Here is a 27726-nt window from a genome sequence, read left to right as displayed (position 1 = left end):
TCACTACCAGCGTCGCATTCCTTCACATCTTTGCAAAAACGAGTGCATATTATCGAGTTCATTACTTTATTGTTCAGTGGTTTTAAAAAGAAGCAATTTCTCCTGATACTACAACACGTTTCAACTTCTTGTCTGCATATGAGTGTATTTTGACATAATGACAGCATCTTTTAAAACTAATACTTTTGGGTTGTAACAGTGTGGAACTATTTCTAGAGAATTATTTTGATGAATATGAATTCCGGTGCTCGCGTAAAAATAAATCCAGAATCATACCCACAAGCAAACGCACGTGTATAATAACTATTCCACACAATGAGTTCGCACGCACATGGACACACGGACAGGGACACACACACACGGACACGGACACACACACACACACACACACACACACCAGTGTACTAAAAGCGGCGCATAACTAAGTGGCACACATCTTCAAACACAACGTGGCCTGAAAAAAGAGAAAGGACATCCTGAATTAGAGTGTATCTGGAAGACAGGGCAAGGTACACTACACCAACAGTTCGATCACATGTTCGATGAGATTAACAGTTGACTAACTCAATGTAAGTCTGTAGCACGTGCTGGAGAGACATATTCTGATCATTTGATGAACAAGGAGAAAATGAATGTGTTGTTGCTGCTGTAAGACAACCTACATCAGAAAAAATAGTAACAACATAAAAGTGTGAACAGATATTTATACTGAAGTAGGTGTTTGTGAGCTGAATGTCTTTTCTGTGAGCTATTCACGTACAGTCTGTTGCTATTATTGATATTATTCCATCATTAATGAAACCTTCATTTAACAGTTACAATATTTCTTCTGCCGCCATCGTTTTCTTGCTGTACCAGTCCTTAGAAATTTTGTCAGTTTTATACCTGGTGAGGATTCCAAGAAAATCATCAGTTCCAGTGGTGACATCTAGATAATCATCAGTTCTGATCCATCCAACCATCTGGGCTCGGGTGGCTCGTCTGTGTGGCGGATAGTTCACTATTTACTGACGGCTCCGAAGAACTTGTGGGTCTCATGACCTGAGAGTGACTGGGGGAGCAAAGGGCACAGTTCACGGGGAAAGGTGACCCCGCTGTCCACTGCCTCCTCGTTCTAGGCGAAGGAGACGACATACTCGGCTGGCTTTGGGTCGTCAAACTGTTATCGTTGATGACATTATTTGACGATGTACAAAGTTGTCTCTGAGGTTTCGCGGCTGAGTCGCCAGCCAGACATGGCTTCGTCGTCTGGCTTTCTGATGGTGGTCTTGTAGAAGCCGCCGGTTGTTTTAAATGAATTTATCCGTGCGAGCAGGGAAGTCGTTTGCTAAAGGTTGCTGAACGCAGGGGGATGCACCAGTGGCCTGGACTTTGCCTGCGTCTGTATCTGGTAAACACAGGTATGGGTGGATGACAGAGGCCGGCTTTGCGACTCTGTGGGTGTGTTCATCATCAGAACCAACAACTGTACTGTGCACATCCTCTGGTTTAGTAGTTCCGGTTGAACACACTATGTACTCATTGATTCTTGGATTAGGTGCTGCACTTTCATATTGGGTAATATCTTTTGGATTGCTTTGATTCCTGTTTTCCCTGGAAAAATTTGTGTTTAAGAAACGTGAGTGAAGCTTACCTCTGAAATTCTTGATTGGTCGCACCTGCTCTATCGGTTCTGAGGTGTTACCATAAACAGGTGATAACGTCCTCGGGCTTTGACCATCATCTGCGATTGGATTCGGGTACTCATCAAATGCAGGAGACAGTTTCAGTATTTTAGAAGCCCTATGTTTTGTTGTGTTCTCAGAGTATTCAGCTTTATTTTGAGGAACGAGCTCGACTTTGTAGAAAGACTTTCTACTTTTAGATAAAGATGCGTAGCCTTTAGTTATCCTTTGCAACCCTTTCAGCAGATCCTTGACTTTGCTTCGGGTCCTGTCTTTTGGGTCGGAGATTTCAGAAGTATGAGGGTTTTCTGAATTTAAATAGTTTCCCATCGTCGGTCTAGACGCGAGACTCTCTCTCCAATGACAAGATGTTAACTCGTATGTACTCTCTTCATTTGATTTCTTAAGCCATCTCCGCTGTCTTTTTTGTTTAAAAAATTCTTTGTTTTCAGCTGAAGACATCTGCGAGCTTGCCTCTGAGGCCTCAGCCCCTGAAGTATCATGCTCAAGAAAATGTGGATCCCCTTTGGTGTCTACTGACCGAGCGCCCACGAACTGTTCTCCTTGCTCCTGGTAAGCATTTCTCTGTGAGCTAGCCTTTTTAGTAGTCACAGTTTTTCTGTCATTGTGGTTGATTTGGACTGACAGCGAATTGGTCGAGACTTGTCTGCCCGAGATTTTTGTTTCTGACTGTAAGTCTGAATTCGTTCATCAAGTCCTTATGTAATGGATTCTTCTTGACCATGTCAGGCGTGACGGAGACAAATTTGGCAACTCTTGGGAAGACCTCCCTACCAGCTAACTCCTGGTTGCTTGAGTTCGACAAAGTGTGGTATTTTGGCTGCCTTGCGAGAAAAAGACTTTTGCTGGTTCGACATCCATCTTTGTGTTTGTTCATCCCGTGCAAGAAGTCGGGAGAGACTCTCTGCCTCAGCAACACCTTGCGTCGTCCCTACGTCCTCTGGTGGCTTTTTAGGGAAGGCGATGGGGACACTTGCACAACTCTGATCCTTGCCTTCTGCTGTTGATCCCATTGTCTTGGAAGCAAAGCACCCTTGTGGCACTTCTGCACTGGCATCATGGGAAACGCCGCCTGGTGTGACATTGGAAGTGGTGCTGCCCATGAGCTCGCGATCTCCAAGAGAACGGCAACTGCTGGAGCTGGAGGCACCTGACAAAACACTGCCGTCCACATCTTGGCGAAGATTGTCCTTAGGACTCTGAGTGCTGTCTGAGTGACTGCGAGCACTGTTCGTTATTGCTAGGATACGTAGTTCCTCTGGTTGTCGCACGTACACCGGGTCCAAACAGATGCTGTCCTGACTCTGACATTTAGACTGCGGGGACTATCACTCCTGGAGTCAGGCAACCGCGTGGTGGAGGAATCTGGAGTTGACTTCTGCGAGTTGATGACATCAGAAGTACTGGACCGGAGGGTTCGTGTGACAGTTGACCTGCGCGCTGATCTGTTGTTGTTTCGAAGGCTGGAGCCAGCCTCGTAGACTTTTTCAGAAACCTGACTGAACTTCTGTTCTTGCACTGACCTCTCCTGAACATTTCTTCCTGCTTTTTCGGCTTTCTGCTCTTCTTGCCTATACAAATTAGACAAAATAGATTGCTTGGGACTTTCCTTAGTCCAGCTAAAAGAACTTGAGTCCTGTCTAGATTGCCGAGACTCGAGTTTCTCAGGTAACACCTGCGACTTTTCTGTACCTGCCTTCTCGTCAAGCAGCACCATGGACTCATATGTAGAGGATTTGGCACTTTGCAGAGACTGTTGCGCTGGGCTCGATGTTTTGGAAGGTATATGTTTGCTGGTTTCCATGGAGACAGTCATGGTGACATTGTTGGACTTAAACAATAACTTTTTTGCTTTGCCGTCACCCGTGACATCCTCATGAGGTTCGCACAGAATATTCTGCTGCACGTGCATGAAATTCGGGTTGTTCTGCTGTTTTGTCACCTGTCCTGCGGTACCTTGAGAGTTTTCATGCATGTAACTCAGGTTTGTACCCCTGGGTACCGTTAATGTAACTGTTCCTTCAACTCGCCTGCCGCTGGCAACACCCCGAGTGTCCTGGGAAGCGCTACTCACATTGTTTTCCCCAACTTCCTTTTGTGCAAACATTTTCTCCTTGGTGGTCTCATTGGCATACTTAACACACAGCTTGACAGGTTGGATTTTCCCTGCTGGGCTGAGCGGTCCGTAGGTCTGGATTCAGATTTCCCTTGTATATTGGCCCATTTGTATTCGGTGATCCCCCTGAAATATATAAATAAATTATCTTCTTAAAATGTCAGCAAAGCGTGTTTATGAAGTGTTTAATCAGCGAGACGAAGTACACTGCTTAGTGCTCATTGCTGCCAATGGTGTGATCGGCGCTCATTGATCGCAGGTGCTAATTGCGTACTTTGTTACCGGATAATTAATTAACGGATGGGTTTTGAAGGCTGAAAGTTAAATGTTTGTTTTATATAGCTTATATATACCGATGTGTAAAAAATACTCAAACCATTCCGGTTGGTCTTTAAGTCGAACATAAACTTAAGCTCAAGGCAGCCGACAAGTTTTCAGAACATGAACCTGTCGGTAGCCTGATACCAAAATGCTAAAATTTTAGGGGGTTTAATTCAGAAAAAAACAAAAATTTATCAACATTTTAGCTACTGACTCCAATGAAGGCCGAAGCCAATGCTCATGAGATGTGACCAAGTCCCTCACCACAACTTTTGTGAAGTTGCGGGAAGTCAGTCACGAGACCTATCAAAACATGTTAACAGTTTTGTCTCATAAACATCAAATAGTGTTTGCCTCAGATATTTTAGGTATTAATTGATTAAACCTATTTATTGCAAATAACATTGCTAATGGGGTTTGACCTTTGAACATGTAATAACATGTTACTATTCTTTTTCCCACTGTGCAGTTTCCTAGAGAATGTACCTTGCGACAGACGCTTAGTCTGGAGGACGATGGCTATTATGGCGAAAGCGATGGCAGTCAATAGACATGTCATGACAATGAAAGCTGCTGTCATGGTTCGCCCTGCGATAGTCTCGGGTCGTCGGATCTTCACCAGGAACGGCACGTCCAGAACCCCGCGTGAGTTGGACAGCCGCAGCACGTGCATGCCCGTGTCCTCCCTGAGGTCCAAGGGGTCCAGGAGATGCAAGGACGGGAAGTGAAAGAGGATTGGTTAAAGGGTATGCAAAACAGTTTCAAGAAGATCAAGATACACGATGCTAGGACAACGGTTTCCCGAAGTGAACTAAATTTGGTTCAAGGACATGCAAACACATTTCTGGAAACGTGGAGCGACTTCCAAACTTGTTTCCGGAACCGAAAGACACATGCGCAAGAGGTAAAGAAGGACATGCATAGCGACGTTGGTCAAAGTAAACGAGTGGCAAGAGGAAATTCTTTGAATTTTTTCTGCAGTATCCGCAAATGTTACCAAACCATATTGGAAAGGACAAAAGCAGATTTGCCAGTTCGCTTCTAGCCACTGGCTCGATGGCCAAGACCTGGCAGGCAGCTCAACTACCAAACCTTTGTAACTGTTTAGCTGACTGCTGCAGGTCAGGTCTGTAACTAACGGCACTCATGACCCCGTGCACCCGGCCTCAGGTTTTCACACATGCAGACTTACTGCTTTATTCCTCTGGCGGTGATAAAACAGACCAATTTGTTGTTGTTGTCTTTATCTGCATGTAGGCAAGACACGTTCAGACGGTCGCTGTTTCTCGTGGCCTTTTTCTGGCCTGCCAGGGACAGTTCCCAGCCGCTGAGGAAGGGGTAGGCCAGGAGGTTCAGCCGCAGACTGTGCCCTTTAGGGGGGTTGTACAAAAGCTGCAGGGGTTCTCTGAATGTTGACTTGCTCGTCTGAGTAATTAGGTGGGGGGCACCTGGAATTCGTTTTACGAAGAATATGTTTTGTGTACGTGCTCCGATAGAACCTCGTCATAATTACAATGCCCCACGACACATGAAAATTATACGGATTCAGAATATTCTCTCATGAAGACATCATTGAAAAGCAAATTCTTGACTAGTTCATTCATCTGACCAACCACGGAAGAAACAAATGCAATCCGCGCAATGCCTGACTCACATTCCACGCGCAGTCGCGCGTATCGGATGTATTCGAATCCTTCGTCGTTTCTGGCCACGCAGGTGTAGATGCTGGAGTCTGTACACGACACGTCCGACAAGGTGAAGATGACCTGGAGTTCACAGAGTCACAAAACACATTCACTTTCAAAAACTTGTTCCTTCTGCCTATCTCTCTGTTCCCTATGTTGTCCCTAATGACAACCGTTGCCAGTGGTGGGGGCGGGGCGGAGAGGGCGGAGAAATAATACATGTGGCGATCAAGACTGGTATAAATTCGAACATGTTATAAAAAAATCCCTTCATCCCCCAGAAAACAACTAATGAACTGTTGCTAGGCGCTCATTTTTGTAAACAACTCCTACATTCCAAGGAAAACAGACGAGGAACATTTCGTAGTAAAGTTGTAATATACAAGGTGAACAAACAGTCCTAGTGAAAATTATACTTTATGTGGCATGACACAGATTAGTGGAAGGTAGAACAACTTCATCATCAGTCTTCTCTACAAAGAATACTCTCTTGACCTAGAATTCTTAGAAAATGTCTTTGGCCTTATCTCACGAAAATGTTCTTGAGAGAAGAGAGACAGTGTTAAGAAACGTATTTTCTTTTCTATCGTCGGCACTTTGGGTATGGACATATGTGTGTATGCGTGTGTTTTTGTTTGTGTGTGAGAGAGAGAGAGAGAGAAAACAAAGTATTCCTTCCTCCTTGAGAAAAACAATGACAACAGATACCGCTGTATTTTTTTGAAGAGCATCAAGTTCGGTTTGGCCAGACGTCGGGTAGGGGTAGGCGCCCTTGAGAATTCGTACCCGTGGGGCCGGCTTGCCCGAGACAGAACACTCAAAAGTAACGAACGATTTTTCTGTGGTCACCAGCTCTCCACTCAGTCCATTCATAGTGAAGCTGCGGATGTATGGCTTGCCTGTTGGAAACAATCATCATTTCAGTCCACGAGGTCTACCGCTTGGCACATTTGTAATGGGAACTTACTTATAAACGTACTGTACCATAAGGCATCGAACCCTAATCCTATTGTCAGTGTAACCCAACGAGGGTTAATTCAGTCGCTGTGGATTCGACACGTGCATTGACTTACATTATCATAACATGTTATTACTATTATCTAGGTTGTCATTGGAGTGGCGTCCCTGTTTGTTGGGTTAAGGTCCTTTACCGTCGGGTACGATTCTGTGACGAGTCACGAAGCTTTTCGCCCACAAAAGCTCGCACGTGACCTCGGTTTCGTCAGATTCAAAGATGCTGAGGTCCTGCAAGCCCAGTCGTAGAAAGGACTGGCCCGGCTCGCCCCTCGCCAGGACATCCAGGCCTGCTTTCCACAAGAGTGTGCCCTTCGGCTCCCCGATGTTGGATGTTTCGCACGTGCAGTTGAGTCCCTCACCTGCCTTGCACCTGACGACAGGGAGTGACGGAGCCTCTGAGGAGAAAACAGACAACATAGACGAAATTCTTGTTGTAGACGAGCAGCCCGACCGTTCCTTCATCCCTTACATCTTTCTCTCCATGACTCTAAAGCATTCTCTCATTCCTTCATTTTTTTTCTTTTTTCCTTTTCTGTTTGTTAAATTTTGTGTCTCATCGTTCATATCTGCTTATCACTCTTTCTCCTCCCTATCACTTCTCTCTTCTCATGTTCCCTTGCTGCCTCTCACAGTCATATATGCTGCTAAGCTTGCTCAGTGTGTGTGGGTGTTCTCACCAGAGTGCTGTAGGTGAGGTGGGTGGGAATAAGTTTATCAAACCTATTTTCAATGTCTGGGCTTCAGCGAGGACCTCGCCCGGCTGGATGATGGCGTGGTATTTGTAGGACGCATCGACGAAAGGCGTAAGCGAGTGTTTGAAGCTGCAATTGCCTGAATTGTATTCCCTCTTATTCTGAGGATCGATGTACGATTTCATAGAAAAGCTTATATTTTCTGAGGGTATGAGCCACTCCTGTAATGAGAAGTTTAAAATAATGTGAGACTGGACCTGTGTGTGTGTAAACAAAAAGTTAAATTAAAAAAAGTTCGTTCCCGTGACATCTATCATATTCCTTTACCCACTAATACCCAACATAAAATAATTTTAAACCAAAAGACACAATGCAAAATAAAATATCGACAACGACAGAATATAAAATATTTTAAAACGCCTTCTAAATTAAAAAAAAAATATGTAAAAGGTAGATTAAACAGTAAATGTGAATAGAGATCGTTAATGAAACCATTCTGGGCGACACATTACATTGATGCTGAGGACAGGAAGCAAGGCGGCGCGTGTGATGACTGTTGTGGAGGTAACATGTGATAATTTCTGTATCAGAGAATGTAAATGGCGGGTGCACATACTTACCGCACCGTTGGTTCTATGCCAGCTACAGTTGTACATTTTATAGAAGGAATAGATTTTAGCTACAGTGCACCACCCTTCCACCACCCAGTCAGTAGTTCGGAGCTTAACATCGCAGACGATGTCTGAGGGTTGGGGAACATCTACACACACAAAAATAGTTTTTACAGCACCTAGTACAGTTGTTTCTTTCTCTCTTTCACACACACATACACACGCGCGCGCGCGCGCGCACACACACACACATGCACTCACGCACACGCACTCACGCACACGAAGAAACTGGAGTAGCCAGAGTCAGCCCGAGAATAGCTGTCACATTTAAAAACAAGTATCAGAGCCAAGATGTGAACCTAGACACCCGATTCTCACTGCAGGGGTGAAAGGTACTTGAATCACTCCGCCACTGGCCTGCACCTGACGTTCAGGCGTTCGTCACTCACACTTGACGCCCACGTGGCATCTGACGTTCACGGGTCCATCACTCACATCTAACCCCACGAGTCCATGACTCACATGTGGCGTGTGACGTAGCGTGTGTCGCGATGTCTTACTCACGTGTGACGTCGCGGTGCGTCTTTATGTGACGTGGCGTGACGTGCGTCTTACTCACATGTGACGTGGCAGTGTGTCTTACGTGTGACGTCGCGATGCGTCTTACTCATATGTGACGTCGGGGAGTGTCTTACTCACATGTGACGTCGCGGAGTGTCTTACTCACGTATGACTTCGATCCGGCACTTGGCGATTTTGTAGAAATCATTTTCGCTGCTGACGGGGTTTCGCACCCGGCACATCCACACTCCTCCCACGGTGTGTCGCTCAACCGAATGAACAGTAGTCATTTCAAGGCTGTCAGACAGAATGTCAGACTCATCGTCAGACTCTGTCGAACAAAAAGACGGAGAAAAGATAGATGGAGGGATGGATGGACAGACGGAAGTATACTGTTATATTTCTATCCTACTTTTTTTTTTTTTTTACATCCGGCTGTGGTAAACTTTAACAGCACGAGTTTATTACACGGCGAAGTTTAAATGTGCATAGTGTGTTTGTTTTTGTTTTGTTTTCGTGAAGAGTTCGCACATGCTCCAGGAAGGTCACGCGTTTTAGTTTAAAAAAAAAAAAAAAAAGTTCCGCCCTCCGTTTACAGTATCACAGACCTGCGCACGTAAATAATCGCTGAATACCCATACTTGGGGCGGGGTAATAAATATCAGGGAAAGTGGGAGGAGTTCTGCACATTGGCTCAAATCCCCCATCCCCCGGTTTCAAATCACCCAAAAGGTCGTGGTATTTCTAGGAAAAACAGTATTTTGCGATACGAACCCAAAGCCAGTCTTGTACGTGACATTATACACATTTGGCGCCGCACTTGTGCAGACATTTGCGACACACTGTCCAACAAGGTGGAACTCAGTGGACTCGTTATTCCCAGGTGAGTGGAGTATCTCCACTTGCTCACCCGAGACGTCTACTTTGCAGCTGAGGTTTAGTTGCACTCTGTCTTCGGCTACCGGTATGATGCACTCCACCTGGTCACTGTCAGAGCTGTTGCTAATAATGGTCCGGACCTCAATATCGCAGACTGGGGAGCAAAAGACAGACACCTTGCATTTAGACATGGAAGTATAAATATAGTTCATCGCTACACAGATTTATTAAAGAACTTACATAAAGGTTATAATTATCATATGCAAACTCTAACATGAAAGAAGAGACAAAATAAAAATTAAGGTGTAAATGCAAAATAAGGTATTTAGCAAATTTCAAGGATCGTCTCCGCACTAAACTAACTCTCTCTATATATATATTGTAAATGAGAAATTGTTGCCATATCAGTTGTTCTTATATAATATACATTCACGTGCTTACAAATATAGTTTTTCTGATTCTCTCTCTCTCACAAACACACACACACACACTCACACATCATAAATGCAATCACAAAAAATATTGGCGACAAATGAAGGCTTCATTCGCTATATAAAATATTCTTCTAGGAAAGGACTGCCAATAGTGTGGCAGCTGGTATCGATGATAAATGAAGGAGAAGAAATGCTTGAAAGATAGAGAGAAATGGCTACGACCAAACAATACCATACACGAAGGTGGCAGTAAGAGGATGCTGAAGCCGATGACAACAGCAAGGAGGCCCCCGTCTCGAGACATGACATCACCCCCAAAACATCTGACATTCATCTCTTCTCTGGCCAGGCGGTGGGGAGAGGTTAATGAGGGAGGTGTACAGTCCTCTTACTGCTCCTGTTCGTACATCTGCTACACCTGTAACACCAGTCTTGGTTGCGATGGTGAATACTTGGGATCGAATCCTTTCCTAAACGACCACCAACGAAAAAGTTCCGCGAACCTTTTCTGTTGGTCTGCCGCCTGCAGAAGGAATTCGCCAGCCTGGCAACCTGAGAGACGAGAAACGGTTTTGTGAGGGGTGTAAGGTAAGACTGCCGCACAGAGGTACATCAGCACCCAGCTTCTCTTCCCTCCGCATGTCTCTTGATGTAGATGATGGTTGTGCAGCTTGTGACGAAACTACGCGTGACGACTCGTCACATGGCGTTAACATTTCGTCGTTTGATGATACAGCTCTTTCATCGCGATCATCGTTTTATTTTTAAAAGAAATATTTGACGCAATTTGTCAGATGATGAGAATCAATTCATGACGATCACTGATCATCTGTGTCGAGAACGAAGAGAGACAGGTCTTTGTCTGTGTTAGGGTACGGGTACCAGACTTGAAATACCAATATTAGTGGATGTCAGTCAGAAAGCGGGTGGATGGGTGGGTGGGTGGATACATGGATGGGTGGTTAGGGAAGGTGGGTTGTGTTTTTGTGCATGTATCGTGTGATTGTGTCAAGGATCCAAGGTAACAGCTTACGAGTCGCCGAAGACCACCAAACGACAGGGCGAAAGGTTCAAACCAATTATGAAAACATGTTAAGGGGCTGTGGCGGGTTAAATGTGACACTTGTGTAAGGATTGTACACAAGGATAGTAAGGATATTTTTTTTTTTTTTTTTTTTTAGGCCCTTTCACCCCTCCTGGGGCATAGGCCATCGACACAGTCTTAACTGTTGTCGATGTTTCGGTAGCAAGGATTTGTTTTTACGGGGGTGCTGGCCCCACGCCCAACCCTCCTCCTTTTTCAGCCGGGCTTGGGACCGTCCTTGGCGGAGGGCGGCCAGCCCTGTAAACAGATGCCACGTGCAGAGAAAGAACAGCGTGCCCGAGACGAGAAATGAACTCAGGGCAGCCAACCTTCACTGTATTGGTGACAGGCGCTAACAGCGCTAACCGTTGCGCCACCGGGCCGCTTTCAGTAAGGATAGTACACAAAGAATTTTAGTTTCGATGACAACAGAGACGAAATGATGTGAAGATTCCAAAGATCCTTCCCTGACTGCACTGTTCTCGAGAGATATCGTGGTGCAAATACACCTTTGGCAGAAAATCAAAGACAAAATTTTGTAATAAATTATATTTGAAAACCAAAGAAAGTGTGAGAAAAAACTTGCAAGAAAGTAAGACTCTATCCAATGCACTGTTGGTGTCCTAGGCCATAGAAACAACTCTCAAAACAAATTTCCAGCAACACTTTTATGCCATCACTGGGTCACCTTGTGCTGCATTCTGACCAGTGACCATATGAGGCTTGTGTGCGGAGAGAAAACGATTGTAACACAAGAAATTTACAGGGTTTCTGATGAAAGAAATGGAAGAAAAAAAAACCCATAGTTAAATATTTTCCTGTGCTTTAAACATGAAAGTCTGCAATGAACTCATGAGCTGACAACAATATTAAGCACATCTAAAGAAAAAAAATCAAATAAAAATGAACATAAATTGGAATTGCGAACCATTGTGATGGATCTGGACAAGCACAAATTCATCTCACTTTTTGTGTGAAGAACTCGCAAGATTTTGTCAGAGCTGAGGTCTGTGGACATTTGTTGGTAAGAGGGTAGACTTCGAGTTACCCAGGAAGTCATTAGCGGCAGCACAAAGGAGTTTGCAGGAGACCGTGCACTCAAAATAGTCTTTGGCGAAGCTCCATGGCGAGGTTTGCAAAGCGTAGCGGAAGGACTAGAAACTTTAACCCCTTTTACCCCATCTACCCTAACTCTTCTTCCACACACACTCTGATTTTTTCATTCTTTTTTTTTTTAAGCGGAGGGGAAGAATACACGAGAGTGGAAGGCAGAAGGTGTGTAGTTACCTCCCTCTTCACGCGTGTCAGCCATAGTTGAGAGTCGTGTCCCTTGAGCTGTTGCCGAGGAGCCTCGCGCTGCGTCAAGTATGGCGGACTTTTCAATTCCTCCAACATGTCTCAGCAAGTTTTTTTTTAATGCTAACCCCCAATGACCACCTATTTAAAAGCTCTTCCTGGCTAGAGTGCTTATTAGTAGTGACACTGACATACTATGTCGTGGTATTAGTTCTGAAAGTGTAACACTGAGTGAATCTGCCGGGAAATGACATCAAACGACGTTTCAGCATGGGTAAGTGTTTTATGTATGCGATAGCAGCCGTAATTCCGTTTACTTGTTGTTAGAAAAGAAATCTCGATGTGCCAATATTAAGCGGATATTTTTCAGAAAATATATTTCTTATTTATATTGACTCTAATTGTTACAGATTACAATCGATCTTGATTCCAGTTGTGATACTGTGTTGAACGTTTCCCCGAGCCTTGATGTTATTTTGTATTAAAAACTTTCTTTTTTGTTTTTCGAATGGGAAGACAAGTATTAAAATACCAACCTGACACATTCTCCCAATTATGCACTCACGTATATATAATTATTTTCTATAGTATAACTAAATAGAAGGCTATAATTTGTAGTAAACAGGTTTTGTTCCCTATTTATTATGCTAAATAAACATGCGCAATTATCGCTACTGGCAACTGTGCATGAGCAGCTACATACCTTTACATAAGAGACTAGATGTCAGCTGGATCAGTTATTTACACTATCCAAGTGCAAGTTTCTGCATGACTATGTCACTGTTTACTCTCTTTCTTTCCTATTTTCGATTTGGTTACTAATGTTTATTGCCGCATAAACATGCATCTCGATCAGCACATTAGTACTAAAGCACATTAATAAATAATTTCTTTAGTTTTGACTTCATTTGGGAGAATATGGTGTACTCAGGAATTTTCTTGAAGTAAATAATAAAGAGAAAGCAAAGGGACCATGACTTTTTGGTTCACACTTTTGCTAACAGTTGTCTACTTAGTCCTTTGTTAATTCCATGGCATGTTGTTATTATCATGATAGAATTTGCTTTGAGTTGGGCACATAGCAGAAGAGACTCATTGCAAGATTGTGTAATGAGAACAGTTGTTTTGAATTGAAAACCATGAGAATAGTGTTTTGACCATGGAAAAAATTATAGAAAATTCATACCATTCAATTTTATCAGTATGTAAAGAGGAAGGTAAAACTTTTATTTGACATGATTTGTATGGTTCCAACTCCAGCAGGGATCTCCAGCTGAGCTTAAATAATTGATAACTTTTTTGTTTGATTTCTGAGCACATATGCTTCAGGTTGTTTTCCATTTTCAGTACTGTTTAAAACATATAACAACAAGTTCTGGCATTATGATATAAGAATCATCATCTGCTGCTAAAAGACAGTGTGGCTTCTTGATGGTAGGTGCTAATACATGCTATACATCACATTAAATTTATATTCATTTATCATACACTTTATTTTTAAATTTTTTTATTTATCCTAATACATTTTTACTAACCTGTTGAAGCAAAATATTTACAGTTTAGATGCTAATTGCTCCCCTTTTTTAATTATTGACACTTTTCTCAACACTGCAAAGAAGACTGATACAGTGATACTGCATTCATTTATTTCAGTTGTTTATATTAGGATACAAATATTTCATAATATGATTTAGTTTCTTCACTTGTAGTGTAGTTCATAAACAAGATGAGTACTATATGGAATGTTTCTAGTTAACAAACTTATGTTGATATTTCTAGTACTGTTATACAAAAGATACAATGAATGAATTAGTTTTCTTTCATTAATTATCCCTTTCCCTTCTATATTTGTCTTTTATTACTCATCAGTACTGCTGTTAATCCTTCTGTTCCTTTGTATGCTTTCCATATCTTATTCTTGTCTCAAGTCCTAAGAGCATGCTCCTTATGAGCATTAATATGCACTATACAAATCATGCATTTTTTATTGATTTCTTCTCAGTTATCATTGTCATTTTACTACAGCTGGGACTTATGGCATCAGTTGGTGTATTTTCAAGTTTCTTTGTGATGATTCTTATAACAAGAAGGCATGGGTTTTCTCATAAGCTACACTATATATTGGCTAACATTAGAAATGTTAACATCAAAGCATTTCCTCAAAAAGAATCTGTGTGTAACAGCAGATGCATATGGAAATGCCTCAACTGCTGATTTTAGACTTGGTCCAAGCTAAACATAAGCAAACATAAAGAGTGTGCATACATGTGTGTGTGTGTGCATATGTGTTTGTGTTTTGTGAAAGAGTAGAAGGGATTAGTAAAGAGACTCCTTATACCTTTGCTTAAATTGTGAAGCTACTTTTATCACTCTTTAGGAATCACCTGCACCTATGGAAAATATGATCAGGTCATGCATCAATAGTCAGATGGAATCCTAATAATGTGAGCACAGTGTGACACTACTCAAGACTACTTAACCCTTAGCCACCTGTATTGTACACTTGAGTGCAATGCCTAGCCTTCCAATGCTGTTGTTGTTTTTTTTTTAATCTGCTATCTTCCAGTATATTTATTGCCATAATAAATATTTCTCCAATATATATACTTGATATTATGCATTTCCTTATTATCACCTCAGATCATAGGAGTTAGTGTTTCATCTGCATACTTCACTCTGGTTTAATCATTGTCTTTCAAAGTTTCAGTGCATGAACCAGAGTGAGCACTAGACTAAATTGTATGTGCTGCTTTCAGAGTTGTCACAGTCTAGCAGGTGTATCCATAAATATGGGCAATGCTTTAATACAACTCAAGGTGTGTAGATCCTGGTTCTCATTGTGGTATTGGCAGTCGATGTTGGTAGACACAGCTTCACCATTAAGCGTGAAGTGTAACATGCACTGCCATAACAAGAATAAAACTCCAAGAAGATTATAGAGAGTCGATGATAGGTAACACTAGAACTCCACTGGGTACAAGTTGTGCTGGAAGACACCCTGCTCTCTATCGCCCCTTGTCACTGTTGTTCGCGGTACAGTTGTCGACCAGTTCCATTTACATAGACAGTTATCTATTTCCTAAATGTTTGTAAGCAAGCATTTACTTCAGAAGCCATCAAGCAGAAAGAACGTTTTCGTTTTTCAAAGCTTGAATACTCAATTGCAAAGCTTAAATTTCAACTTCTTTGTTGTGATTCAGAGAGGGTCTTCTTAAGTTCGCCAGGCTTCTCTTCCAAGAATGCCAATCAATTAAAAGATAACGGTATTCAGTGTAAATCCAAGCAGTCAACACGCCAGCCATATCTGGCTATCATCTACCCCCTCACCACCCTTTTTTTTCCCACCCTGAGGTTTAATCAGTCTCAAAGATCGATAACCCATATTTCAAGGGTGGATTAAGGACTGGAGCAGTCCCGACAGATTTCTATGACTTAGGCCTGCTCAGACCTTCTCGATCGCCATTGATCTCAGTCATGCTGTAACCGATAGCCAGCGGGCTATTGTCAGGTGCTAACACTCTACCTCTGCGGGAGGCGTGCGGCGCTGTCTGTTGGTTGGTTCATCAAATGATAAGTCTTTCTAATGACGTCTACCTCATGGACTTAACCAACGGCTTAGAATAATGCAGTCGCCCTCCCTTATCAAGCTGTTGGCTCATCGACATATATGTTTTATATACACATATGGCGAGAGACTTAACCTTGTGTATTTATTTTTTAACTTGTTGATGTGGATATCAATACACTGAGTGTTTTACCATCTTTCTATGCTGTGGTGTTTCTGGTTTCGTCAAGTAGATTGAGCCTCCCTCAGTCTTAAGCTCACACAGATAATTTATATCAATTTGAAAACTGTTTGAAAACCGTTCTTGTGCATCAGTGAGCATTCTAAATGAAATTCTTCAGATGCCACCAGAAGGCTCTGCAGTGATCTGTTCCAATTTTCTCACCATCTGTGCAGAACACATGAAGTCGTCTTCCATTGCATTTAAAAAGTGTGGTGTAAGCTGGTAAACTTGTAAACGTGCTCTGTCTGTGTTTTATGGCTGTAGAGAGTCAAGATTACAAGAGAAACTGCCAACTCTGTTATACTAAATTTGCACCTGGTAGCACTGACTGATTTGGATTTGATTTCACTGAACCGCTTCGAACCCAGGTGTGCCACTTGACATTTTGGCGATTCTGGGTCTTGTCGTTTCGGACTAGTCTGCGGTCAAACGCAGTTTGTTCCCAATCATTTAGACTTAGGAGCCTTCCTTTCCACCACAAATAAAAATGTCGGCTAAAGTGCTCTTGCTTCAGGCTTTTATTCTGTCAACTACAAACTTCCGTTACTATAGGAGAAACAGAATTCTTTGTCTGTGAACGATCTCCTCCTGTTTGATTCCCGATGTCCTTCTCTCTCTCTTAAAGATGTGTAGACTTTATGCCTGAATTGTGATTAATATCCTTTCCTTACTGCTGTCCTTGATGGCTGAAAGTGGTGGTGGTGGTGGTGGGTCTGAAGCGAGTGTCAGCAACAAATAACTTCACCTGTGACTGCCTTTCGAGGGGGCGAAAACAATGTAGACTGTAGAGAGATCAGCAAAAGCTTTTTGTTGCCTTGACATTCCCTTGGCTTTTGTTCCCACCGCATAATACACTGGGTATGTATAGTTCAGGATCGACATGCTCCTGGTGGAATCCACTTGATCTCTAATGTCATCCTGAATTCTCACTTCGTGTTATATGTTTCGTGTTCATTGTGCGAAGCTTGTAAAATGTAAATGTGAACATTGCCAGGAGAGGGCACTGGAGACATGTAGAGCAAGCGCCTGACAGTCTTGGCAAAGATAAATAATGTCTGTTGATCTCGCACCTACAGTAGTTGCCAGCTGGGATAAGCTGGCGGGAGAATCATCTGTGTGTGTGTGTGTGTGATTACTGGTCGCCTCTGTCTACCTGCAGACTATGTCATCAGCTTGTTGCCAGCAGGTTTTAATGTGACTATTTACACCAAGTAGACACAAGAATAGACAAGAGTTTGTGGCCCCAATAGTCTTGATGTCAACTGTTCTCTGCGGACATGTTGGACAGCAACTGCACCTGAGTGTTGCTGCCGATTATTTGCTAATCCCACCAGCAGGCCTGAGTGCTGACAGGCAAGAGAAGAATCAAAAGAGTGAGTCGGCACTTCACAGCCTTCTTAAGCTTTTACAACTGACAGGCTGTTCAGCTGGTTGATGTTTTAAGCCCAGTCATCGACCGAGTCTATATTCCGGCGACCTCTCCAGCCCTATCATCAGTTGCCACATCCAGAAAGAAATTACATCGATTATGAGATCTGAACTCACAGCCCACCGTCGTTGCAAACGTAGCACCATTGGATCCTCCTCCCCATTGGTAGTACCATGATGTGGTAAAATCTGAAGACAGTGGCACTTCCATTAGGCGGTGAAGACAGGAGTGGTACAAGGACCCAAAAAAAATGCTATGATGTGGTGAAGACAGAGTGGCAATAACAGCAGGATTGGTGCCGTGATGTGAAGATAGGATTGATACCATGATTTGAACAAGACATAAGCTGTACTGTGCGGTGGGGAAGATGGATGTAGATTGAACTGTCTTATTGAAGAAACCTCACACAGACTTTCAGGCATTGCAGAACGATCGCTGGCCGCTTTGGAAGGCTTTGGAGGTCGCTTGCTCTTTTTTAACAAAGTGTTGTAAATTTATTTAAACATAGAGTTGCACTGACCATTGTCCTTATTTCCCTGTTCCCATCATACCAAAAGAGGATACCTCTTTGCTGTTACTGTTCTAAGCTATACAAAATGAAACTGAAATTCAGTTTTAAAAAATAAAAAAAAATCAGCTGCCTTGTACATCCATAATTTATGGCATTAGAAAAACAAAATATGTAACTCTGACATGAATTTCACATAGACCACCATTTCTGATAAACATGTTGGTGCAATACTTCTTAAAATGCAGTCAAATATGAAAATACCTAAAAGGAGAGATGCCGACATTAAAACTTGCAGTAGAGGGAATACAGTCCTGTCACGTTATCATGCCCAGTACATTGCTGGCTCTCATCCTGCATCTGGCTGAGTGTGAGAGAGAAATTTGCTTACTTACACCATAAACCCCACTACTTGGCTACAAACAATAATAATAAAATGTTGTTTAAAGAACACGTTACCTCACCAACAAAGGCAGATTTAAGGTGTTTAGATACATAAAATTGCATGAGTATATATACACACACAGAGAGTAGGCATCAAATGCATCTTACAAATTCATTCTCTATTATTCGGATCATAACTATTTGGTCTCTCTTTCACACACACATATGCACACATGAGTGCATGGATTCAGAGACACACATAGAAAGGGTGGAGGAAACTAGAGTACCTGGAGAAAGCCACATTCCTCTTGTTTTTCCTATTTTACTATTTGCAGTGCAAATTTTTTTGGACAGAGCAGAATGTGTGTGTGTGTATCTAATAAATAGAAATGAACCTAAAAATGTTTTGTAATCCAAAGCTGATAATTCACATTGATTTTTGTTGCAGAAGCTATTTTTCAAAAAAAAAAAAAAAGACAAGGAAGTTTGCTCAAAATATTCACAAAGAACCATGTGTGTTGCACAAAGGATTAAGCTTGAAGACGCATGTCAGAGTGTTGTCCTTATAGAGTCTATATAGAGGGGACATTAACTATGTTTTAATAGCGAAGATGTAAATTTGTGTTTTCTCCTTAAGGATTCTAAGAAAATCCATCTGGCTGGAGATGGATAGGCTTTTCTCAAAGCCCCCTTCTGGAAACAGACGTTCACAATCCGTCAATGCCATATCCTTGAATCTTAAAAAGGATCCACACTACTGTCATGTACCAGTGAGATCTAGTACCCCAGCACGAGTGGTGTTTCAGGGATGTGAGGAAAGTAGTTATCCAGAGCTAGATTTTGCAGAGAAACTGAGAGCTCTGCGGGAACTAATTTCATCAAGTAAAGCACGACGGGAATTAAAACAATCGCCTAGTGACAAAGTGCCTGGTCGAGTCATTGCCAAACGCTTATCATCTCTCAGCTTTCCTGAAGTCCAGGAGGTTGATAACAAGATTCGGTTCACAGCAAACAGTTCTACAAGAAGAGAGCTAGCAGACGACAAAGAGAGAATAAACATAAATGTCACTTCTTCTGATTGTGTTCTGTCCAACAGATATGACTATGAATGTGATTCTGTACCAAATTTGGAGAAGGAAGTGCTTAGCGCATATAGATCATCACCTGCTGTTGCTGAAAATGACAGAAATCTTTCATTTGTAAAGCACTCCAGCTCATCAGCATTTCCTTCCAGGGAAAGCAAGCTATCTTCACACTCTCCAGTAATGGAAGTTTTAACCAATGACTGTGAAAAAATAAGAGGTTTAAGACAGCAAGCTTCATCCTCTTTAGGTTTTCAGTATCCTTATCATGATATTTTTGAGATACCAGAAAGGGACTGGAACAATTTAAAGACGCCACAAGGGTGGGCAGTCACTTCACAGGGACGAAATTGAAAGGAGCATTGCAATTGGTGGAGATTTACAGTCACCATTGTCAGGTGTGGAGGAAAACAGATACGATATTTATGACTTAGACACAACTGGTGCTGTTGACTTTGCTGCGAACATTAATGAGACAGATATAAATATATTAACAGAGAGAGAGGGTTCTAGACCACAGAAAAATGACTGTACTTTTGCTGAATTTAAAAAGAACAAACAAACCAATCTTCAGATTTTGGACAAGTCTTGTTTGGCTGCTAAATGGCAACAAGCACAAGGCCATTATCAACAATCACATTCCAAAAACAGCAACATAAATCTAGGTGAAATAGAACACTGGACACAAGTTCTTTCTCAGAAGAGGAACAGAGCTGAAAAAACCTGTTTTTCTGCACCAAGCAGTCCAGCCCCAAAGCAAACTAACGTGCCACTTGATTTGACATACCTGTCCTTATTAAGCTCACATCTCCAGCAGAGGTCACCAACACAAAACACCATAGATAGGGATGGTAGCACCGAGTCAAAAGTTGACTTGTCTCTTCAAAAACATCAACAGGCATTGTACAACCCAGGCAAAAAATCACTTAAAAAAGTAAAACATTTGAGAGACTGGGCAGGGCTTCAGAACCTAATCCTGAGGATAAGCTGCAGGATGCTGAAGTAGCTGCAATCACACGGCAGTCACAGGTAAAAAAGATTATTGTCAGAAAAGGAGTTTCTGCAAGAGTGCAAAAAGAGTGTATCAGTCAAGAGATGAACCAGACTGCTGCTACCGTCCAGCCAACTTCGACCGTGAATGAGCCCCAGAAGTCCAGACACCTGGCTGAAGAGGCAAACAAGACTGGTGTGACCTTGCAGCCACAACAGCATGTTCAACATGGGGATTGCTCCTCTGAAAATGTGGAACGTATTCCGTCAGACAGGTATCTTAATCACACAGCTTTTCTTGTTCCCAAAGATGAACACATCATCACCTTGAACAAGCTAAAGGCTCTTCTCAAAAGCAGAAAATCTGAGCTGAGATCCGACTCCAGAGGATCCTCAGCAAGCACAAGCTCACCTTCTCCTCTAAAGGCTTTTCACTCCAATTGCCATCACTATGACAGATTTCAAGCTTCATCTGGTGATCAAGCACAAGTTGATGGTTTGGGTGAGCAAGATTTAGTTTCTAGCAGAGACATGAAAGGGACAATGGTGCAAGCTACTCATAGAACTGCATCCAGAAAGCTCATCAAGCGACCTCCAGATGGAAGTAAACCTAACCTCTCAAAAAATGATGTTAAAAAACGGAATTTCAGGAACAAAGAAGCACATCTGTTTCAAAATCATGGTGTATCCCATCAGTCAATTCAGGACTCAAGCACCATGAAATCTAGTGGCAGAAGTGACTCACACTTGCTTGAGCGGCCATTATCTGCACCTTATTCCTGTAACACGCAACGACCAAAACTGGAAAGGTCTTCTACTCCAGAAGTGCCACACAGAAATGGAGCTTTTTGTAGACCACACACTACCAGAGCAATCTCTTCAAGGTCTGACAGAGATCTGAATCCCCCAGGAAACAACCAAAGTCAAAGTCAGAATGATGCAAGAAGGAAATCAGTTACAGATCTCACTAGCAATGAAATGAGCAGTGCCCATTGTCTTCGAAAAAACATTCAGCGCCTCCACCAAGAGATCTCCACTAGGATGGACCAAGAAGAATACATTTTGCAGGATTTGATGAGCAAGGCTAAGCAACAATAACAAAAATCCTGGCTCATCATCGGTAAAGATGATTAAAAGGGATGCCAAACAAATCCGCCGCCGACTGAGTTTTGATGGTGGTATCATTGGATCTGATACTGAAGAATGTCAGGAAAAGAAAGAAGTTAAAGATGAAATCTCTGATTTTATCACTAACAAACTTCAGTCTGAAGCAGGAAAACCACAACCCATTTCCTGCTGCTGGAACCTCTTGCACAGACATGGAGATGCTGACAAGGAGCTTGATGACTAGACCAGTGACTGCCTTAAAAGATGGTGATGAATCCACCATACTTGCAGACAGACTTGCCAATTCTGCCAAAGTGGCTAAGATGGCATCTGTAATGAGGCACGGCTTTTTTCAGCTCTGACACAGTGAAGGACATCAGACAGGACTCACGTCATCTTCATCAAACCAACAGAGCTGGAAACACGTTTCCTCAGGATGAATACTCCAAAAACTGTCTTAAAGACAATTTGAGACAAGATGAGTTGAAAGGCCTTCTGAAGAAACATTTAGCTACCAACAGTTCTGGCAGGATACAACATGTTAATTCAATTGCAGTCTCTGAAGATTTTGGCTTCCAGACTGAGCAGCTGCCAGTATCAGACACAAGGCCTTTGTCATCACCCAGGTTAGCTGAGCATTATGTTGCTTAGAGAGGTGCATGTGTGTGTGTGTGTGGGGATATGTACATGCATGTGTGTGTGTGTGTATTCAAATATAATCAACTTGTGACATGTTTGTAAGTGTTCTAGAGCCTAATTCCGTTCTGGCTTATGGCATATGCAGACAATAATGATTGCTTGACTGGTTGATTGATTATCTGGCATGTTTTTTAATGCAGTGGTTGCATAACTGCCTCTGCCATATATCAGGGTATTGGCAATTTCTGAAAGAGAAAATTGAAATAAGATCATAAGAAGGATGTTATTTTATGTAGAGAGTATTTTTTAAATTCTCCGATCAGTTTGTCTATCCTGTGGCTTTACAACATCTTTAAAAATTTAAACTGCCCCATGAATCTGTCTTGTGATTATTGGATTGTTTGTTTCAGAGTCACTGTGATTCCATTCTTGACTTTAGCAATAATTTCCCATTAGAACTACACTGCCATTACTGATGAATGCTAGATTGCTTTCTTAACTAGTTAAAAGAGAAAAAAGATAAAGTATGGATAAATGTTGTTTATGTTTATTCTTAATATAGTCTTGTCACCAGAGCAGTTTAGATTTTTGTTTGTGATTTTTGTTTTCATGTGCCTAGATAATTTTCAAGCAATATTTGTGCAGGTTTGATAGCAAGAAGATTATTCTATCGCAGCTGGGGGACATCAAGATGGTGAACTTATTGCAGAGATTGTACTCTGCAGATGCTAAGACTCGCCGTATCATTATTTTACAGGTTAGAACAGATGTGTCCACATCTTTTTTTGTCAGAACTAGAAGAATGCAGTTATCAGATACTACCATGCTAATGTGAATTCTGGTTTTATTATGATTTTCTATTCTTGACAGTAGGGCCAAGTGAGTGCATAGCTTATTTTATTGGACACGAGTGTATATTCATGTTGATACATATCTATCATACATTTTATGATTATTAAATATTTCACCAGTGCATGCATGTACTTCACTGAAGGATGCTATTTGTCAATATACTTTGCTGAGAAGAAAAGAACTAAAAATATACAATTACTTCCTCTGTAGACATAGTTCATTCTTCTTTCTTTGACCTTGAGCAATGGCTTATCAGATTAGGGGCTGGGGGAGGGAAGTCATTGAAATTGATTCTCTACTGCCTCCTGTATTCACAGGCATTCTGTGTTTTATCATACAAGTAAACTTGCATCAGTGTCAGATATATTGTACTCCTGTACTCCAAAGCAGTAGGTGCATTTGACTGAACATTGTTCAGCATGTGATCACCTGCGCAGTTGAAGAATCTTACCCCTCCCACCCTCTTTCCCCCCTTTCTGTGTTGTGAACGTGGAGTGCACACGCCTCACTTTCTCCTGCCCTGGCAACTTCAAGAGACACCAAACAAGTCTGAACTTAAGTGTTGTCATCCTTCCTTCTCCTTGTTTGCTGAATTTGAGTCGACACTTCTTGACACAAAGTCAAACAGCAGCTACTCTTCATTCAGACAGCATTGTAAAAGATGATGAGTTCAGTCTGTTGTGGGCTTATGGTTGGTACTAATGACAATTCATTGTGTGTGTGAGAGAGAGTGTTTGGGTGCACATGCATATGCAATTTTTTAATAAAGGATTCGTTAGCTTGTATTACAGTTGTGACTGGTAGCATTCTTGATAAATGATAAGCAAGTTCTTTTGATATAATTTCGTAGTAGAAAGAAATTTTATTTAGCAATAGACATGCAATCATTTCCCTAGCAGATAGAGGATTTTGTGGTCTGCATGTTAGTGTCATCCATGAGGTCAGAATGAATATTTAGGTTTACCGTGTCTGCAGTTATTGTAAGTCTAGGAAATGTCATCTATTTTTGAAGTTAGTTGTTCAACATTAACTGTTGCTTGTAGTTTTTACGGAATGTGTTTTACAATCTGCATATCCTAAAGCTGTTATGCTTACTACTATTCATGGTTCATTATGTTACTGATAGACTCATGATTTTTTGCTTATCATTTAATTTTCCTTTTCTCTAAAAACCACACTTGTGTACATTTACCCACCAGCTGCCTATCATATGGTTGGTAGAGACTTATTAACAGATAATTAAAATTCATTTCATCAACTAAATGGAAGACATTTCATGACAGAATTCTCTTATTTTGTGTAAATGTTCTTTGTTCTTGTTTCCACATCTTCTTAAGGATGCCCATATATCAATAAGCGTTTGATAGCAAGAAATATTTTTTTCTATCAATTTCTCTAAAGTTCATTCTGTTTCATGCATAAAGATTCCATTTCTGACTAATAGGCCCAATACTTCAAGCACTGGCAGAACACAGCCCACATTCGCAAAAGACAACGAGAAATCTACGAAGAATCCTTATGCAGGCAAGTAAAATGATTTTCCTTTTCATCTTTTTCTTCCTTTTATTTGTGTGGCAATATTTTTCTCATCTTATTTCTTTATGGTGTTAACAGGATTTTATTGGATTCTTCATCTTTTCCTTTTCATCACTTTGATGGTTTTAGCTATTAAGTGACTGCTTCATTATTCAAATGTCAACTAAGATGATGTTACTGCACTTTATGAAAGGGCCCAGTTTTACATTGTCCACAAACTTCAGCATCGGTACTTCAGGCAGTGGCACACTGCAGCAGAGGAACATCGCAAAACCAAGTCAGCAGATACAATCCATCGTCGCCACATGCTGCAGAAGGGGTTGCAGGCTTTCCAGTGGGCCATCTTGCAATCCAAGCATCAGAGCAACACACTGAAGCAGCGAGTTCAAGCTATCACTGTCAGGGCTGCTTTTACCAAGGCATGAGTGGCTTATCTTAGCATATTAGACCATTCTTTGAATCTTCAACAACTTAACACTGAAAAAAAAATTGTTTAATCTAGGTGGGAAAATTGTAAATAAAGTTAAGTTTTTGTGAACTTTAAAAAGATAAATTTTTCATAAGTGTCTAAACTTTCAACTAATATGTAAAAAATAATCATTATTTTCAACAAAGATTTGTAATTTAATGATCATTTGATAACTTTTGGGTGGATCTCATTCTGAATTTTAAAAAGTATTTGATATATCGGTGATTTTATTTCTGTTTTTTGGTTCAGTGGCAAACCCTGGCCACAAGCAGGAGAGACTATCGTTTAAGAACGGCATTTGTGAGGTGGCAGGAGTACACAAAAGAAGAAAAAATGTATGTTGGCCTCATTTCCTCTCTTTTTGATTGTCCTTCATCTGTATTCTTGGATCAGGTTCAATAACATTTTTGGCCATTTTTTATGATGGAGTAACTAAATTCAGCTATTCTGTTCATTACATATCATCTGGGATCTGAGCTTTACTGCCAGTTTTTTTAAGAGTATGATGTGTTTTTTGTCTTTCTTGTCCAGTCAGTCAAATAATCTCTCCAACGTGTATTTTTCCTTTTATTTGAAGATTATTTCAAACAAGATTTTTTGCTGCTTTGTAAACTTATTTATTTTCTCGTCAGTTAATTCTGAAAATCCGGAAAGCCTTCATATGCATAGTCCATGGTTTAAATTCTATCTCTTACTCATTTACTGGTACTTGTGTCCATGCAGCATCAGCCGTATGCAAAGAAACTTGAATGGAAAACTGCTTTACCAAGCAATGGTCACATGGAAGTGTGTATACTACAGAAAAGTAAAAGAAAACATTGCAGAACATCATATCAGGTACTTTTCTGCTAACATTTAAGAGGTCCAATTTTGATGCTTAAAATTCATTGCAAATACCTACATGTGTCTCTGAATAAGTTCTTCTTGTCCTTATCATTCACATTTTAAGTACAAACAGAATGACAATGTAACAGGGTAGATGGGGGCTGTTTTCCTGACCTCACCACAAGAACCTTTTACTTAAATGCCAGTCAATAGTTCTGGCTAAGGCAAAACATCCACATCAACATTTTCACTCTGAGTTGTAGCTCACACCTCTGCGCCATCTCCTCGAGCTCTGTCCTCCTGCCCTCTTCACCTGACCTTCACACCCGACTTCTCTCCAAAACATCCCCACACCTCCATCATGTTGACCCCCTCCCGCTTTTCTTCGGTCACGGGGTTGTCACCTGGCCAGTAACTGTACCCCCACCGCCAACCCTGTACCTCTCACCTTTCCGTCTGTGTGTGTGCATTCGTGTGTATGCTTACCTTGTTCCATACTCCTATGATAAAAAAAAAAACTAATACTTAAACAGCAGATCTTGATATGTCTTCTTCAACAGGAAAGATCCCCATACATGTATGTTGACAAACATTCTTATGCAGAGGATTTGTATCTTGCCACACATCAACCATCCCACCCCTTGGTGCACAAAAATATGCCTCGATACCAGTTTTGAGATAACCTGAACTGAACATATCACAGGGATATACTTACAGAAAATATTCATACATATGCAGAGGGCTTTAACTATGTCATTCATAAAGAACCTGTGGACTCTTACATGTTACAAAATATGTTATGTATTCACATGACCTAATTTTTAACTTAGTCTCTTTCATTGTCCAAACTTATGAAAATATGGTTAAGTAGTCAAAAAAATCAACAGCATGCAGAGATAAAAATGCATCTAGTTTCTTATAATGTATTGAGAAAATATAGTGTCTGTGACAAAATATTTTTAGTTTAATGCAGCAACAATGCTTCAAACTGTTGAATTCTGCAGCATTAGAGAATGTAATAAATACTGAGCCTTTGGTAAGCTACATTTAAAGTTAAGTCAAAGGAACAGACGTATTAATATGCCTACCCCATATTGTGAATACCTTCTTTATTTTTACGAACTGCATGTGAGACATCCTACACTTCAGGAGCAGAGGTGCACTAACCATTCACATTCATTGTGTACATGCAAATATGTGAATGTGTGTGCGTGTGTGCGAGGTGCGTTCTTAATTTTGTAAAATGCAGCTGCCTGCTCATTGTAACCATCAGAGCTAAAAGTTTGAAATGTTTGGTTGGATTTGTGGTGTTTCTAATTGTGTTGCAGACTTACTAAAACATGCATGTCTGATATGCATCAGACATAAATTTGCAGTCAGTAACATAATTTGTTGTGCATCTGATTGTTACATTCTTACCATGACTAAAATGTGAACTATTTCCCAGGTTACATTATGCATACCTGTTGTATGCATACCTGACATAATACACAAACTTGATAGCTTGCAGTGTGTACGTTTGTTGTGTATCTGACCCTGTTCCAGACTTACCAGATTAAAACATGCATGGCATGCATGGCGTACATTTGCTCAAGTCTCCAAGGATAAAACACGCAGCCTTCAGCTAGCCATGTGAGTGTTCACAAAACCTCACAAGCACAATGTCTGATGAAAAAATTTATCCATTTGTAAATAAATAATTCTACAACTAATATTTGTTCTACATGTAGGTTCAT

At 41.3% G+C, this 27726-nt stretch overlaps 2 protein-coding genes across 14 annotated transcripts in view; one reads left to right on the top strand and one right to left on the bottom strand.

The window, feature by feature from the left end:
• Positions 1 to 49: 49 nt before the first annotated feature.
• On the bottom strand, positions 50 to 12182 carry LOC112556221. Of its 8 annotated transcripts, none has more exons than XR_003097643.1 (12): positions 10239 to 10677; positions 9463 to 9721; positions 8855 to 8985; positions 8137 to 8276; positions 7545 to 7737; positions 6959 to 7219; positions 6516 to 6706; positions 5777 to 5888; positions 5315 to 5570; positions 4609 to 4808; positions 886 to 3927; positions 50 to 454 (listed from the first exon to the last, which is right to left on the bottom strand). XR_003097643.1 is itself a non-coding variant. In XM_025225028.1 (11 exons), exons 1-11 carry the CDS (start codon positions 12143 to 12145, stop codon positions 3821 to 3823), a joined length of 1944 nt encoding a protein of 647 aa, XP_025080813.1. In that variant the 5' UTR covers positions 12146 to 12182; the 3' UTR covers positions 50 to 3820. The 8 variants fall into 8 exon arrangements, 6 of the variants coding, with proteins under 6 accessions (XP_025080813.1, XP_025080811.1, XP_025080814.1 ...); XR_003097644.1 differs by having other exon boundaries at positions 1634 to 3927; XM_025225028.1 differs by lacking the exon at positions 10239 to 10677 and adding an exon at positions 12052 to 12182 and having other exon boundaries at positions 50 to 3927.
• Positions 12183 to 12522: 340 nt separating this feature from the next.
• The window catches only part of LOC112556219 (protein SFI1 homolog), a 33301-nt gene continuing 18097 nt past the window's right edge, over positions 12523 to 27726 (top strand). For 2 of the 6 annotated variants that reach the window (XM_025225018.1, XM_025225021.1), the window contains exons 1-9: positions 12523 to 12655; positions 13729 to 13815; positions 18939 to 22295; positions 22954 to 23065; positions 24605 to 24684; positions 24890 to 25115; positions 25415 to 25500; positions 25889 to 26002; positions 27536 to 27622. In XM_025225018.1, the coding sequence (XP_025080803.1) occupies positions 23000 to 23065; positions 24605 to 24684; positions 24890 to 25115; positions 25415 to 25500; positions 25889 to 26002; positions 27536 to 27622 (659 nt within the window). In that variant the 5' untranslated portion in view covers positions 12523 to 12655; positions 13729 to 13815; positions 18939 to 22295; positions 22954 to 22999. Of the gene's footprint in view, positions 12656 to 13728; positions 13816 to 17048; positions 18059 to 18938; positions 22296 to 22953; positions 23066 to 23172; positions 23852 to 24604; positions 24685 to 24889; positions 25116 to 25414; positions 25501 to 25888; positions 26003 to 27535; positions 27623 to 27726 lie in introns of those variants that run through there. The other 4 variants (XM_025225024.1, XM_025225020.1, XM_025225019.1 and 1 more) reach the window with 4 other exon arrangements.

Source organism: Pomacea canaliculata, linkage group LG2, assembly GCF_003073045.1.
Source record: "Pomacea canaliculata isolate SZHN2017 linkage group LG2, ASM307304v1, whole genome shotgun sequence".
Lineage (NCBI taxonomy): Eukaryota > Metazoa > Mollusca > Gastropoda > Architaenioglossa > Ampullariidae > Pomacea > Pomacea canaliculata.
The sequence above is the reverse complement of the archived record's forward strand: the minus strand, read 5'-3'. Positions and strand labels throughout refer to the sequence as shown.